Here is a 15151-nt window from a genome sequence, read left to right as displayed (position 1 = left end):
AACAGAACAGCGGGCTCTCCTCCGTTGGATCTTCCACTGGCCACTCCTTCGCTTACGCTTCGCGGCGCTCGCCTCCAGCTCGTCAGCCACGCGGTACGCCTCCCCGATTACGCACGCGCTGTTTGGTTCACGTCGAGAGTCGGTTTGCAGATGGCCCGGTCGTCGTGTCAGCCTCTCGGTACGTCTGCGCACTCATGTCTCTGCGCGCACGACTGTCGCGCCTGTATCTGCTCCCGCGCTCTTCCGGTGTCGATCGCTTTCGTTCAGTGTCAACGTTACATTGGATGGATAGGAAGTTGAGTCCGTGGGCGTACTGCTTGCTGACTTGCTGACCCACAGATTTCCGTATGGCGTTGGAAAAGAGGGCTGCGTGATCTTGCCAGGCTGGGACATGTAGCGCCGCCATGTTCACCTCTTGTCTGCAGTGCGTGCGTGTGTTGACGGCGACGGTCTCGAGGTATGTCGTATTCATCTTCGATATCTGGGCGCCATGTTGACTGCGGTACTATTCTTCGCAGCGCACAAGGTAGGTCGTTTCTTCCCGTTCGTCCGCTGACTTTCTCGCTGACAAGGATGAGTGTGGGCGTACGGCTGACGACGGTACGTTGCGTGCTTGTTCTCGGGATCTCCGTTTGACTTTGCTGGTAGATCCGAAGGGCTTTTCCCGGGATAGAAACAGGTACGTTGCTTTCACCCTCGTCGCTTTGGGACGTCGCGCTGATCGTCGGGCTTAGAGGGAGTACGGCGGGTGGGGATCTACTGAAGGTACGTCGTCGTGTTTTTGCTTCCGTCATCTCGCTGACATCTTCGAACAGGTTGCATTGTGTCGGAAAGGTGAGTCGTTTCATTGAATACAGGCGTTTGCTGACCCGCAGATTCACCGGATATCTCGTGACCGTGTCGATTTTCTGGATGGGAAAGGTACGAAGTCATTTCTGCTGGCATCGTACGAACCCGCCATGCTTACCTCTCATCTGTAGCACGTGTGAGTGGTCGTGATGATGGTCTGAGGTATGTCTTCTGCATGCATATAACGCCTGAGCATCATACTGACTACGACATTTTTTCCGTGCAGCGCAAAAGGTAAGTCTCTCCTTCCTGTCTGCGTTTGTATTGCTGATATTACAGTGGACTCGGATGATGAATATATGCCGTGCGCCCGTGGTCGTAAACGATACGTTGTCTGCTTACTGTTTTTAGAGCTTTTCCTAACCTCTCCGGAAGATCCGATGGGATGCGGGAGACGGGAGACAAGGTATGTTCGTTCTGCCATGGCCATCTTGGTGCGTCGCGCTGACCCTCGGAATGCCAGGCTCGGTCTCGGATTGTCGTGAGAAGAAGGTACGTCATCGTTCGTCCTGTTTCCAGTATTATGCTAACTGTGTCGACTAGGATGCAACCAGGAAGGTAAGTCGTTTCATTTTATGTAAGCGTGTATGTGTACTGACGCGTTGGTTGATGGGATATCGTGCGGCGGTCGCGCTCTTCTTAAGGAGAAAGGTAGACAGTCATGTCGGCCCGGGTCGCACAGCATCATCGCGCTCACTGCCTCTCATTAGCAGAACCATAGTGGGCGGGAGTCCGTTGAAGGTACGTTTCCTTTCCTCGCCTTGACGTCATCATGCTGACTGCAATACACAGAATGCTGTCGAGAAGGTAAGTCGTTTCATTATCTATCGTTCGCTGACCCAGTGGTTTACAGGACATTGCACGGCGCCCTGTCGAAGTGGAAAGGTACGTGATCACGTCGGTTTGAGTCGACTGAACCGTCAAGCTCACTTCTCATTTGCAGGACGGGTATGTGTTCGTACGTGGTGAAAGTTTTGAGGTATGTCGTCTTCGTTGAGGCGCTGAGCACCATACTGACTTCGCCCCGTTCCAGGCGGCGCACGAAGGTAGGTGGTTTTGTACCGTTCTGCGTTGATGTCTGCTGACTTGTCTGTTAACAGGAACTGGTACGATGATTGAATGCGGCAAGTACCTATGCATCTTAACCTCGTCGACATATCTTCACGCCGTTGACAGATCGAGGTTGGTGTGGTTAACGGGACGCGGAAGCAGGTATGTGATGTCCATTCCAGTCATGCGTATACATCGCGCTGATCATCAGGATGTGCTAGAGAGCGTGTATGCGCGCTGGAAATTAAGTACGTCGCATCCAATTCGCTTCCGTTATCACGCTGACTTCGATTCACAGGATCTTGTTGGGAAGGTAAGTCGTTTCATTGATCAGTGTGCTTGACGCTGACTGACTGTTGGCTGCGTTACGGACGCGTCGGTCTTCCAGGCGAGCCAGGTGCGTTATAGTGCCACTCTGGGTCACACTGCATCATGCGTCATGCTCATCGATCATCTGCAGGTGGGGCACCCGCTCGTGGCGACGATCAGAGGTACATCGTGCACATTCACAGACATGCCGCACCTCATACTAACTACGATGTGTTTACAGGCAGCGCACACAGGTAAGTCGTTTCTTCCGTACCTCGTTGACGTCTGCTGACCTGATAGATTTAAGACGGGGTACTAGCGGTCGGGAAAGGTACGCTCCTTGCTTCTTTTCATAGGCATGTGCCTTTTGTTTTCGTCGTGTAAGTACGCTGAGCTGATCGTCCGAATGATTCAGATTCGCGCTAGGCGGGAGGCGAAGGTACGTTGCCTTCACGCTTCTTTACGTCATCATGCTGACTGCATTTGGCAGGTCGGTGTCGAAGGTAGGTCGTTTCGTCGGCCGTGAGGGTGGACAGTGGCTGATTGGTTTGTTTGCATCATACATCATCCCTTCGACCTCCTGACGTAGAAAGGTACGTGGTCACCGGTCACCTCTGTTTGGTATGCTTGACGCTCACTCTGGCTTTGACCTTGCGCCGAGAATAGCGACGAACGCGAACAAGGTATCTCAGGTCTCCTTTCACATACGTTCTGACATGTACTCACCGGCGTCGCAGGTCACGTTCGGCTCGCGCATCCGCATGCGAATCAGAGGTATTCGAATCGTTCTCTCACTCTTGTCGCTATTTCTGACCCTTCTCTTTGACTAGGTAATCGTCAAGGTAAGTCGTTTTTGTGCATCTTTTTTTGACCGTATGCTTTATTTCCATCTTACAGGGAGAGAGGCGCACGCGTTTCCTTTGGTGGGGTCGGGGGGTGATCGACTTCCGTCGGCGTGTGCGTTGGCGATTCTGCCAGTGAGTCGTTTTCTGGCTCAAAGGTAAGTAATACCCTTGCCCCAGAAGGTGCGTGTTTGGTTTGAGTAGAACTCACAGTCCAATTACCAGCGAGCGCAAGGCAGGTGTTTTCATTGGTGCCTTCGTAGGTGAGTCGTTTCTTTTGTGAAGGGTAGGTATGTTTATTTGGACGTGCGCTGACGGCTTATTCCATAGCGAGCGTACGGTAAGTATTTCTTTTTGTGCCAAGGGAATTCTTCAGTTACGTCGTGTCCTTCAAATCGTGCTGTGTTCAGGCAAGCGTAAGGTATGTAGTTTCTTTGTTCCAGTAGATAGCTTCTGGGTATCGGGGGATGTGGATGGGCGAATCGCTGGGATCCCGGCGGCGCGCTCACCCCGTCCCAGTCCCCTTCCCAGCACCCATACAGTGCATGTGGCCCATGCGTGATGTATCGTAGCGCACTTCGCATGATCGAACTGGTATCAAGCGCGCGCTGTGTTGTTTCTGGGCGATGACGTCACGCGGCGGGCCGCGAGCCCGTCGCGCTTCCCAATCGAGCATTTTGCCTGCCAGTGCCAAGACGTCCAATGGCCAGTCGCCGCCATGTCCCACCTCACCTTTTGGTCCATGGCCGCGCCTTGTACTCGTCGTGCCCCGTCATCACAACGCTGCTCTCCGACGTATCCGGCCAGAAGGTTCAAAGTTGACGTTGAGCATTCCGACTTCCGCGACCCCTCCCCCACCCTCGCTTTTGATGCTACTGCCGCTTGACGTTGAACGTTTAGTCTTCTGTTGCAGAATGTAGACGGACAAGTCCTCTCCAATACGCCTGGCGGGTACGGCGTACAGCTGCGTCGGTACTGTCTCTATGCTCACATAAGTATGTGGCATCGGCTAAAACTTGAAATACAGCGTCGTTGCTACGCCCATCGCCTTGCCGTCAAGCTCGGAGCGCGCTCCTGTCAGGTTCGGAGAAGCGGGGCTCTTGGCTGGAATAGAGGTCATGGGCTACGACCATCATGTGAGCACTGTTTCGGTTCGCCCTCCTGTTCGTGAAGATCCAAGAAGCGTAGCGCGATCCCCGGGCACGATTCTTCTCAAAGACCCGTGGGCAGGCATCTGACCTGCTTTTTCCCATTCTCTGCGGGTCGCATGTATGCGCTTGAATCCTCACATTGTACACGCTGTTCATCACTCGACCCGTCACTCTCGCGAGCTTCGCCCGGAGTGTCTGAATGAAGATAGAGCCTCACCCAAGCGCGTTCGCCCGCGTCGTTGTGCTGTTCTATCACTCACGATGCCCCCTCTCTGGCTGAAAGTGCCGTACCCAGGTCTGTGATCAAGGGTAGAGAACGAGTCAGCGGCATCGATCGTCGCGTATATATGTCACTTGACCATGCTTCGTGCGTGTTGACATGGATTTTTTTTGCAGTTGCAGCGACATCGATCGCATGTTGATCGCATGCCGGTTCATACCGAGCTCGACGAACAGGCTGACGATTTTCGCTATCTCGTTTGACGATCATTCGCCCTACCTTCAAAGCTTAATCCTCCAGATGCGCTAACGGTAGTCTGCGTTTCTCTTCAAAGTTGGGTCGTATGCTGAAACTTAGTTGATCGACGGTGATCGTAGCCGGCGCCGCAACCGCGTCACCCGATGCCTTCTTCAAAGCACTCGGACAGACCTCGAGTCACGCGGGCGATTCAGGCGGAGGCAAGGTAGCCAGCCCTTGTCCGTCCTGTGACCACGTTCTGGTGACACACCGTGTTGGGTGTCATGGTCCATTTCTCCATTGACGTTTGCGTGAGTGTCTGTGAGAGGACTTGTACCACATGGTCACTGACACCCTCAACCGGACTTGTACATCTCAGTTGACTCTCGGATGCAGGGTATGAAGCACTTGGCGGTATTAGGTCCGCTGTCGAACATTTACGCAATCCTCTCGCGGAGAATCCAATGCAGGCCGCGCGCCGCACGACGGCTCCAAGGACAACCCTAGCGGTATCGCCGGCGAATCCGCATCCTCTGCAAGGTGGTTGGGCAGTTGCGGAAAACGCTGGAGCGTGCCATCTTTCGTCATATCGCCTACTCTACGCGGTCGGCAGCTCGAGCGCTCCGCTGGCTTTTCCCGACAGTGGGGAGCGCGCGCAGCCCGCATGCGGCTAGAAGCAGTCGGCTGGCCTAAATTGTCGACTTCAGTGGAGCGCAAGCGATCGGCTCAGCCCGTTCAAACACGCTCTCCAATGGTGGCGTCCATCCTTCGCCCGGCAAGCCACCTACGCGCTCGGTTGCGCCTTCTTTCGCCCCACTTTGCTTCACCGTGTGCATCGCGAAGTCCGCGCGCACGTCTTCTTGCACATCCGGCGCGGCCCGTCAACTCGTCGCGGACTCGAGGCCCGACCCCAGCCTCCCTCCTCTGCGTATAAAGCCCGGCCCTCTCGACCGTCAACAGCATCGACTGTCACCGGTCTCAGTTCAGTCTTCCCTCCCTCACGCCTACTCCCCCACGCTCTTTAGCAACCCACACTCTTTCATCTGACGAGATGTTCTCCTTCTCCGCCCTCGCTGTCTTCTCCACCATCGCCTTCGGCGCGCTCTCCTCCGCGCTTCCCGTCGACCTCCCGGCTGCTCTTCCGGTCAACGCGCTTGGCGCGCTCCCCATTCCCGCCCTCGGCCGCCGTATCGACGTCCCTGTCGTCGGTGACCTGGGCCTCCCCATCCGCCGCCATGACGTCGCTGGTGTCGCTGTGGTCCTCACCCAGGCGACGGCTAAGCTCGGTCCCGCCACGGATCTCCTCAGTGCGTCTTCAGCGTGACGTACATGCTTTTGTCGCTGACTGATCCCTCGCAGAGTTCGTGACTGCGGAGAACTGCACGGTGCAGGCCCTCACTGCCCCCGTCCACGACATCCAGACCATCCTCCTCGGCACCGTCGCCGAGCTCAAGGAACTCGTCGGCCAGCCGGTTGACATCATCCTCGCGTCTGTGGAGGGCACGGCTCAGATCACTGTCGAAGAGCTCGCGCACATCATCTGCGGCCTGCTGACGGTAAGCGTCCCTGCCTCTTCGTTGTCCCAACCGCGATCTGATTCATGCAACGCAGATCGTCTTCACTGGTGTCCGCGCCGTCCTGATTGTCGCCGGCGCCGCGATCGACGCCACGGTCTTCAACCTGCTCGTGCTCGTCGGCGGTGTCGTCGGCGAACTCCTCGCGGTGCTCCTGCCCCTTGTCGGTAGCATCGTCGGCGAGCTCCTCTACATCCTCGTCCCCCTCCTCAAGACGCTGGTCCCCATCATCCTGCACCTCAACCTCGCGCAGGTCATCTCCCTCCTCCACCTCCAGTGAGCGGCCGGGGTGTGGTGCATGTTGGGCAAAATCCTTGCTACCGTAGCTGTCTGGCCTGTGCGGTGGACTTGGTCGTAACGTAGTCGTTGGGTGCGGCGCGGATATACCCGTGTTCCTAATACCCTCTAATGGAAGCTTTCTCGGAAATTCTCCCTGTGTGATTGAGGTGCCTCGTCGTAAGCATGAAGTGGTATTTGACTTGCTCTGGTCAAGTGGCGGGGTGAGTTACTTAGTAATAGGCAGTTTATTACCGTGGGTAATTAGCATGTACTGTGCGGTGCGCCGCGGCAGTCCGCGGGTTCATGACGCGTGCGCGCCTCTGCCTTCAATGAGCGCCAAGGGAGGGCTGCAGCTCGCCGGACTTCGGGATCTATGGCCTTGTTCCATTACCCCCCATTCAGTGCTCGCCTCTTGCTGCTACACGACCTTAGCTTCGGTCCTTGTCCCTTCAAGCTGGTTATATGCGGCCGGGAAACCCTCCCAGCGCATTGTACGTGGAGGACACGTTGCAATCGATATCGCGCGTCAAGAGGGCGGCATGCTGAAGGGCCAGGCATAACATAAGGCGTAGGACGAGGTGTGTAGGCTGTTCTGCATCGTAGCGTTCTCTCCCCCGTTCGACGTTCGAAGTGGATGCTCCCGGTGGGACGGCTGCTTCTTCCAAGCCTGTCTGCGGCTGGGCATCCGGCTGTGTCCAGTGTACGTGCGCGGTCCTGATGACCATACCGCAGCTGGGGCCAGCTGCTGCCAGCGTTCCGGTGCCCGGGTCTCTGAGCATATGATGAGCGACCGTTCATTGTGCCGTACGTTGTGCATACGTCCTTCCCACCGCGATCTGTCTGCCCTTGCATTGTTCCCTCTCGCCCGGGGCTGCGATAGGACACCGGGTGTGGGTCTGTGCCGTGATTGCGCTAACGTGCGAGTGTTGTCCCAGACAGGACCGACAGGCAGCTGGGACGGCCGGGATGCAAATTCCACGGCAGCAATGCGCCACTGCAGTGCCGCAGCAAGGAGTACTTACCCTGTCAGCCCTCCCGCGCACAACGGATATCTGGTTCTCGATTCAGAGCAAGGTGCGAACACGTACGTCGACGCCTTTTGTCAACACTGCACGGAAGGTAGCCCTCCACGCCATCGAGGATGTTCACGGGATACGCCGCGCGCGGGGCTGCACAGGAATCGGATGACCCTCCGAGGTGAGTGCCTCCGTCTTTCAACTCCTTCCGCTTCGGCATGGTAGGACTCCACGGTGATTATCACGTCTCACCCAAACGGCGCCTCTTTTCATCTCAGGTCTGTCGAGTGTGGTCTCGGGGGAATTGGACCTCTTTTCCAGGAATGCCCATTCATGTCACACGCAAGGCACGGAAACAAAAATAGCATCGACCTTCCCTCGCCGCGACAAGCATCGCAGGTCTGAAGTTGCTGCGTAGAGCGAACGACCTACCTTGATCCGTAGATTCCACGCTCGCGCAGCCCGTACTCTCCTTATCCTCCGCTGCGGGGGTGCTTCTCACGGCGTGTTTTGGGCCCTCATGCGTGCGCGCTTCTTGTCTCACAGTCTCGTTCTCCGATTGCTCACGTCGTGCTTCTTCAACAGGTTGAACGACTCTTCTATTCGCTATGGCTGCCACGTCACGTACGACGACTTCCGCACCGAATCCACACCGAATCGACTAGCAAACCGTCCCCGCGTCAGGCGCACAACCCTGTATCTCTTCATCCTGCGAGATACGTCTGCGGTGGTCGACAGCGTGTGTGCACGCGCGGGAGACAGCGGAGCAGGGGTGGAGGCGACAATTGACTTTGTGCGCGCGTGCAGGTGCTAAGATTGCTATCACGCGACTCACGGGTTTTCGACAGCTAGTACGCTCATCAAGACAGACGATAACGTACCGGAGGCGCCACAGCACAAGTCCCATGTGCCTGCTCTCCACCTCCGGAAGTGGAGGTGCCTCAATTCCGGCCTGGGGAGCGACCGTATAACTTCCCTGCCCCGTCCCCGTCCCACGCCAGGGTCTCGAACCTTGCCCCCGTCCCGCCACGCTCCCCGCCCGTCGACCACCTCACCATGGCCGAACCTGAGGTCCTCTCCCCGACGCTCGAGGAGAAGCGGTCCGTCTCGGAGAGCTCTGTCGAGAAGCGCGAGGCTGAAGCGGAGCTCACCGACGATGCGCGTATGGCGAAAGAGGTTGAGGAGTTCGAGGAGCGGCTCCAGAACGACGAGGCGGCGAACGAGGAGTACCTCGTCCAGGAGGCCTATGAGGTCGCGATCAAAGTGCGTGTCTCTCGCTGTCTTCTGGTGATTGCTTTTGACTCCTTGCGTCGCGACAGGTATTGTCTACCCGCGACGACCCGGAGCTCAACGCGCTCACATTCCGGACGTTCTTCCTCGGCCTAGGTTTCTCCGCCTTTGGAGCGTACGTTTCCTAGGCTTCTGTCTCGTTGTGCTTCTGCCGACCTCCGCACAGTGTCCTCGCGCAGATATACTACTTCAAGCCGCAGACGCTCTCCGTGTCAACGCTCTTCCTCCTCGTCCTCTCCTACTGGTTTGGCACGGGCATGCACGCTCTCCTCCCGTCCAACGGCATCTGGCGCTGGATCAACCCTGGCCCTTTCAACAGTACGTATTCCATATGCGTTCTATCCGCCCAGAGCGCCACCGCTGACCGCAGTGTAGTCAAGGAGCATGTGGCCATCATCATCATGTCGTCAAGTGCCTCTGTGTCCGCCACCGCGATTCAGGTCATCTCGGTCCAAGACTGTGAGCGCCCCGCCATCGAACTTTCTTTTGCTGTGCCTGCTAACTAGTTACCGCTTTGGGGACATATAGTGTACTACAACAACACGCTCAACCCGGGGCTCGCGATCTTCACGCTCATCGGCTCGCAGCTCCTGGGCTACGGGTACGCCGGGCTCCTGCAGGAGCTGCTCGTCCGTCCGACGAAGTGCTTCTGGCCTAGCACGAGTACGTCACCTCTCGAGCACTACGGACGTAGAGCGGCGCGGCGTATGTGCTGATGACGTTACCAACGCCTCGCAGTCTCGACGGCGAACCTCTTCCAAGCGCTGCACTTCGACAACCAGATGACGTCAAAGCGCGTCCGGCTGTTCTGGACCATCTTCACCGTCATGTTCTTCTGGGAAATCATTCCTCAGTGTACGTCCTCGCGTCCTACCCCTGAGCATCTGTAGCCGCTTACGCCCGATATTCGACGACAGGGATCTTCCCCGTGCTCACCGGCCTCTCGATCTTCTGCCTCGCGAACAACACCAGCCCGGTCTTCCGCAACATCTTTGGAGGCGCGAGCAACAACGAGGGCATGGGCCTCCTCGCATGGTGCTTCGACTGGAACCTGATCGGCAGCGGGTGCCTGTTCAACCCGCTCTGGCTGCAGATCAACCAGGACATCGGCATCTTCTTTACCTACATCCTCATGGCCGGCGTGTACTACGGCAACCTCTGGCGCGCGAAGGACTTCCCGTTCATGTCGCAGGCCATCTTCGTGCGTCTTCATCTCGATTTGTTAGGTGACAGCATGCTGACGTTCTCTTTGATAGGCCGCAGACGGCTCTCAGTACAACCAGACTGCCCTTCTCACCAATGGCAAGTTTGACCCGGTGAAGTACGAGCAGCTCGGCGTAAGTCGTCATTTTATTTCCTCAAGGGTATACGCGAGGCTCATAGACTTTCCCTCTTAGCCCGCGTTCTTTTCCGCGACGAATGCCCTCGGTCTGATGACCGCCAACCTGTCTCTCGGCGCAACGTTCACGCACGTCTTCTTCTGGCACTGGCAAGACCTTCTGCCGTTCCTCAAATCCTTCAACCCGTGGAGCAAGACCGAGTTCATCGTGCACGACGCCCACTTCGAGAAGATGAAGGTCTACAAACAGCTCCCGCGTTGGTGGTACTTCATCCTCCTCGCCGCCGCGTACGCGATCGCGCAGGCGACCAACTACGGCGCGCACTCGGGCCTCCCGTGGTGGGCGCTCACCATCATCCTCCTCATCTCTCTCACGCTCTCGATGCTCTTCGCGACCCTCGCGGCGACGATCGGCTTCTTCCAGTTCAACACGAGCGCGAACGGCTTTTACCAGATGATCACCTCCTACCTCGTCCCCGGGGACCCGATCGCGAACCTGTACGGCGCGCTATACGGGCAGCACCCGCAGGACCAGTGCATCCTCATGCTTGGCGATCTGAAGCTCGGCCAGTACACGAAGCTCGCGCCCCGCATCACGTTCGCGATGCAGATCATGGGCACCATCGTCGGTGCGGTCCTCAACTGTGCGTCCGCTCTCTTTCCCTTTCCCCTCCCGTGCTTTCGCTGACCGGGCTCTTTCGAACGCAGACATCATGATGCTCACGATCATCAACGCCAACCGCGCCGCGCTCCTCTCCATCTCCGGCACGCGCCTCTGGTCCGGGCAGAACGCCCAAGGGTTCAACACGAACGGGATTTCCTGGGGCGGCCTCGGCCCGGAGATGTTCGGGATCCACGGGGTGTACCACATGGTGCCGCTCTGCCTCGCGATCGGCGTCTTCTGCCCGCTGCCGCTCATTGCGGCGTGGTACATCTGGCCGAAGGCCGGGTTCGAGAACTTCTCGACCCCGATCATCCTCCAGTACTCCACCTTCCTCTCCGTCGGGATCAACACGAGCGTGAACCCGATGATGGCGATCGGCATCTTCTCGCAGTGGTGGGTGCGCACGCGCTACCCGCGCTGGTTCACGAAGTACAAGTGCGTCGCCCGCTTCGCTTTCTTCCTTGACGCGGGGCTGACGAACGCGCGCGCGCAGCTACATCGTCGCCGCGGCGCTCGACGGCGGCACGCAGGTGATCTCGTTCATGCTCAACTTCGCCGTCTTCGGCGCGAGCGGCACCCCGCACCTCTTCCCGCAGTGGTGGGGCAACGACTTCAACCTCTCCGCCGACCGCTGCGTGCTCCCGGACCAGTCCTAGTCCGGCCTCATCTTTGCGGGGGCTGGGTCTGGGGTTCGCGGTCGCGGGGCCGTGGATCGTGGTTGTGCTGGGACGATGGGTGTATAATACATACGGTTATTGTAGACTCGGGGCTGTTGTAAACTTGTACGATTTTCACGAAGGGCGATGGATGACGCTTACGACTCAGCACCGTGAACCGCATCGTCATGGCGTGCTAGCTGTTGGTTTTCCGCTAGAGCTTCGGAGTGGTACGCTGACGTTATCGCGGCCGCGGCGCAGGCGGGGTGGGCGCACAGTCGCTCTCAGGCCGCAGTCGCCGTGAGACTGGTGTTTACGACACGCTGTGGAAGGCAGGTGGGGTCATAGACATGAGTCGTCCGACGCTTGCGGACATCGATCTTGATAGATGTCACCAATCACGATCCCGAACGCAAGTCGCATTAACGACGGGCTTGCAACGGCCCAGCTTCGGAGGGAGTCGAAAACGGATCCAAAAAGCCTTCGAAAGGAGTCATTTTTGGCAGGCATTTTTCCAGGGGAGAAAAAGGGTGGGAAAGGCGAACTTTTATGCCAAGCTTGTGTGTGTCGTAGAGTATTCTGAAAGGTGACGTGTTGAGCGATTTCTTTCGGCCTGGCAGAATACTATGCTCAGAACATAGACAGTACAATTCATCGTAAAGGCAATAGAACGTGTGTAGTATGTGAGTAACAAACAAGCAAGTACGAGTGATAAGTAACGCGTGTTATCGAAATGGGTACCAAAGGACACTCTATCGATCCTTTCCGGCACCCCGTAAAGCACTCGGAGAAATTGCCCATTTTAGTGCATTTTTTACACGCGCACAAAAGACGGCAGAAAAGGCACCTTTAGGCTTTGACAGGCTTTTTCTACGCGTTTTCGGGCTCCGAAGCTAGGCAGTTACCTGCCGTGATTCGAGACCATTGAACGCGGTACGCATTACACTCCAACCTCCCGCCGCCGTTCACTCCTCCGCCTCCGCCTCCAGCTCCTGACCCGCCCTTCGAGCGGGAGTGGTCGGCCACTTCGCCACCAAATAATCCTTCTTCGACACTGGGCTCACCACGTACACCATGATCGTCGACGAGACCGAGACGCCTTCGGGGGTGAACGCTTCGAACGAGACGCGCTCCCCGCCCGGGCCGATCGGGGACCCGAATTGCGTGCCGAGGGTGGTACCATCGACGACGAGACGGTACTGGTGCAGGTGCTGCTGGAGCCGCTTCCATGTAGTTCCGGTCCGTGTTCAGCTGCCAGGACGGGAAGTAGTTCCACTGGATCGCGGGCTGCCTGGGGACGAGCGCGAAGATTTCGGGCATGAGCGCGTCCCAGCGCGACTTCTCCGCGTCGGTGATCGCCGAGTCGTTGGAGGGGACTGCGGGAGAGTGTGTGCGTCAGCGAGTGGAGAGAGTAGAGCGGATACACAGTGGGTATGACCTGGGGCGGTGGCGGACATGGTTTCGAGAGCTACGGGCGGCGATCAACATCTTGGTAGCATGGGAAGTTGGAACGAACGAGACTCACGTTGCGAGGCTCTGGAAAGGGCGTACTGGGTTGTGCGCTGAAGGACCGTTCGACGGAGGCGCGAGGTTTTATAGCCTGGAGCCCGGCCACACCTCTCGCGCCTCCCAATGTCCGCGGCAGCCTCAGAGGCCTGATCAGCGACTCCCTGGCATTCCTACACGCCCGGTGGTGCGGTTCGCTGTGGCTTCTCTGAGCATCGCACGAGTGCTCCTTCATTTGTCGTCGGCAGCTGTATCTGGGTTCGAATGAAAGCAAGAATCGTCCGAGACAAAACACGGACCTAGTGTTGACATCGGCACAACTCGGGTGGAAACTCTGTTCAGAAGCCGGTGCATGCTTCTCAGAAAGAATGCCCCACACGTTGAGCTGTCGGCACGGTAAGACGGCGGCGTCAGCTAATAATCAAACACCAGCATCAGGCATGAAAACGTGGGTCTCGGCGTCGAAGGAGTTATGACGACGGATATTGCACTAAGGACCCGGCGCTGCTGATGCGATGGCGTGAGACTCGAGAGTGGGTGCGTGGTCGCTTGGATCACGCTGAGGCAACGCACTCCAATTCGGAGTTGTAATTCTTCGGAGATGGCCGGAAAGCATTGTGGGCGGTCAGGTCAACGGATCAAGCGCTCGGGTGTTAAACGTTAAGTTCCAGCCTCGTCGCTGGGCGTGACGGCTCTGCGAGATCGGTGGGCGTACGCCGGACAGCGGGGGTTGGGCCTGGGCCCGGCAGAGCCGGGCGCGGACGCGGAGCGGAGCAAGCCGCCGGGTGGGCGGGATCGCTCGCGCCGCAATTTGGTGATGTCCGGCGAGAGCCCATGGCACGTGCGAAATATTTCAATAGGCAGCTAATACGAAAAAATATGCGAGCGAAAGGGAGTGGTGGGTGGGTGCGAGAAGACGATGGATGGTACGGCGGGGAACCGGATGTAGGGGGAGAGAGAGAAGGCGCGCGGACAGACGGGCAGACGGCACGGGAAATTTGCTTGAGGACTAGGCGCCCAGAGCTCGGCCGGACGCTGGGGACCGGCCGAGCAGGCTCGGCCGGCACCTGCATAGATCTTGCACTCCCTCCGACCTCCGCAGTCTCTCGATTGAGATGTAGAAGTGGAAGACTGGGCGTTCCCATACTCCGCCGGGGGCGCAAGTCTTTCCGCGTCCCAGAGAGGCACGCTTGCGCCCCTCGCCCTCGTCGACCTCTCGTTGTGGCTCCAGTCCAGCACCGTGCGCACCCCACCCGGCGCGTCGCCCTCGACTCCCGCCGACTTCGCCGTCATCGCCGGGGGGATTGGGAACATGCGGGTTGTCGCGCGCAGGCTGGTGGTGCCCCGCGCGGACCACACCACGCGGACCATGCCGCGGGGCTCACAAGGGCGGGGCGAAGTTCAGACGGGAGGCGACGGTGGTGGTGGGCCCGGTGCGCGGCGTGAGCGTGCTGGCGAGCGAGGCAGCCGTCGTTGAGCTCGTCGCGGCGGACGCGGGTGGGGGCGACGTCTGCCGAGGGGGCTTGAGCGAGACGGCTGGCGCGGATGGAGCCACGGCGACGGCGGACTCGACAGAGTCGACGATGGGGGCGAGCGTGGGATGGGCGAAGGCGACGTCGAATGCGAGCGCGAGTGGGAGGCGAAATGCTGCCCAGGTGGGAGCTGGAGTTGCAGTCGGCGTACTGGGGCTTGTCGTTGGGCTAGCGGCGTTGGGGGCGTGGCTGCACGCGCGTCGCGCGAAGGAGAGCTGCAAAGACCGACGCGGTTTTCCTCCTCTGGAGATGGACTGGATCGTGATCTACTATTATCTCGTCAACACCTCTCGCTCGTCGTGCCTCCAGAGACGCATGATGACCAGCCTCTTAGCTGTGTTCAACTTCGAGTCCTCCATGGGATTTGTATCAGAGTTGGGACATGTTGCTTACATCAAAGCAAGGTACTTAGTTCTCCTACGAAGCTGATGTATCCGCATTCCGGACGGTTGAGCAATGAGCTTGATTTAAGCAGCAGGGTGAACACATCCCTGGATGATGATCAAATGATGATCCAAAACTGTCAGGACTCGGTCCTGGGTTAGGGTCACTACTATAGACGAGTCTCCGGCATACTATGCTACGCTAGTCTTGCTACCACCATCGTCGCTACCCCTCGTGTTGTATCCCCGCTATA

General features: G+C 58.1%; 5 protein-coding genes across 5 annotated transcripts; 3 read left to right on the top strand and 2 right to left on the bottom strand.

Annotated features, from left to right (window-relative positions):
* Positions 1 to 490: 490 nt before the first annotated feature.
* Positions 491 to 4288, top strand: BXZ73DRAFT_76616 (uncharacterized protein; the record flags this gene model as incomplete). Its single annotated transcript, XM_048022479.1, has 37 exons — positions 491 to 526; positions 573 to 600; positions 649 to 679; positions 735 to 765; positions 816 to 834; positions 981 to 1011; positions 1076 to 1083; positions 1129 to 1153; positions 1201 to 1255; positions 1313 to 1341; positions 1393 to 1407; positions 1563 to 1590; positions 1642 to 1656; positions 1703 to 1734; positions 1793 to 1828; positions 1883 to 1895; positions 1950 to 1955; positions 2026 to 2061; positions 2198 to 2212; positions 2288 to 2296; positions 2360 to 2390; positions 2450 to 2462; positions 2528 to 2539; positions 2565 to 2588; positions 2624 to 2647; positions 2699 to 2711; positions 2798 to 2801; positions 2875 to 2891; positions 2946 to 2982; positions 3039 to 3050; positions 3106 to 3165; positions 3187 to 3208; positions 3276 to 3313; positions 3381 to 3390; positions 3415 to 3471; positions 3951 to 4022; positions 4078 to 4288. 37 exons carry the CDS (start codon positions 491 to 493, stop codon positions 4286 to 4288), a joined length of 1155 nt encoding a protein of 384 aa, XP_047879099.1.
* Positions 4289 to 5709: 1421 nt separating this feature from the next.
* BXZ73DRAFT_89303 (uncharacterized protein) lies at positions 5710 to 6512 on the top strand (the record flags this gene model as incomplete). The annotated part of the gene is made up of 3 exons (XM_048025229.1): positions 5710 to 5965; positions 6018 to 6214; positions 6270 to 6512. 3 exons carry the CDS (start codon positions 5710 to 5712, stop codon positions 6510 to 6512), a joined length of 696 nt encoding a protein of 231 aa, XP_047879098.1.
* Positions 6513 to 8583: 2071 nt separating this feature from the next.
* BXZ73DRAFT_76614 (OPT oligopeptide transporter) lies at positions 8584 to 11476 on the top strand (the record flags this gene model as incomplete). The annotated part of the gene is made up of 11 exons (XM_048022478.1): positions 8584 to 8790; positions 8847 to 8932; positions 8984 to 9135; positions 9193 to 9276; positions 9346 to 9480; positions 9556 to 9672; positions 9735 to 10018; positions 10074 to 10154; positions 10215 to 10800; positions 10865 to 11255; positions 11314 to 11476. The coding sequence occupies 11 exons, from the start codon at positions 8584 to 8586 to the stop codon at positions 11474 to 11476; spliced, it is 2286 nt and encodes a 761-aa protein (XP_047879097.1).
* Positions 11477 to 12441: 965 nt separating this feature from the next.
* BXZ73DRAFT_76613 (uncharacterized protein) lies at positions 12442 to 12933 on the bottom strand (the record flags this gene model as incomplete). The annotated part of the gene is made up of 3 exons (XM_048022477.1): positions 12442 to 12699; positions 12776 to 12852; positions 12915 to 12933. 3 exons carry the CDS (start codon positions 12931 to 12933, stop codon positions 12442 to 12444), a joined length of 354 nt encoding a protein of 117 aa, XP_047879096.1.
* A 1430-nt stretch (positions 12934 to 14363) lies between these two features.
* On the bottom strand, positions 14364 to 14873 carry BXZ73DRAFT_100223 (uncharacterized protein; the record flags this gene model as incomplete). The annotated part of the gene is made up of 2 exons (XM_048014517.1): positions 14364 to 14729; positions 14802 to 14873. The coding sequence occupies 2 exons, from the start codon at positions 14871 to 14873 to the stop codon at positions 14364 to 14366; spliced, it is 438 nt and encodes a 145-aa protein (XP_047879095.1).
* Positions 14874 to 15151: the final 278 nt, after the last annotated feature.

Source organism: Epithele typhae (assembly GCF_022376455.1).
Source record: "Epithele typhae strain CBS 203.58 chromosome Unknown BXZ73scaffold_16, whole genome shotgun sequence".
Taxonomy (NCBI): domain Eukaryota; kingdom Fungi; phylum Basidiomycota; class Agaricomycetes; order Polyporales; family Epitheliaceae; genus Epithele; species Epithele typhae.
Note: the sequence above shows the minus strand (reverse complement) of the source record. Positions and strands in the feature narration are given on the sequence as shown.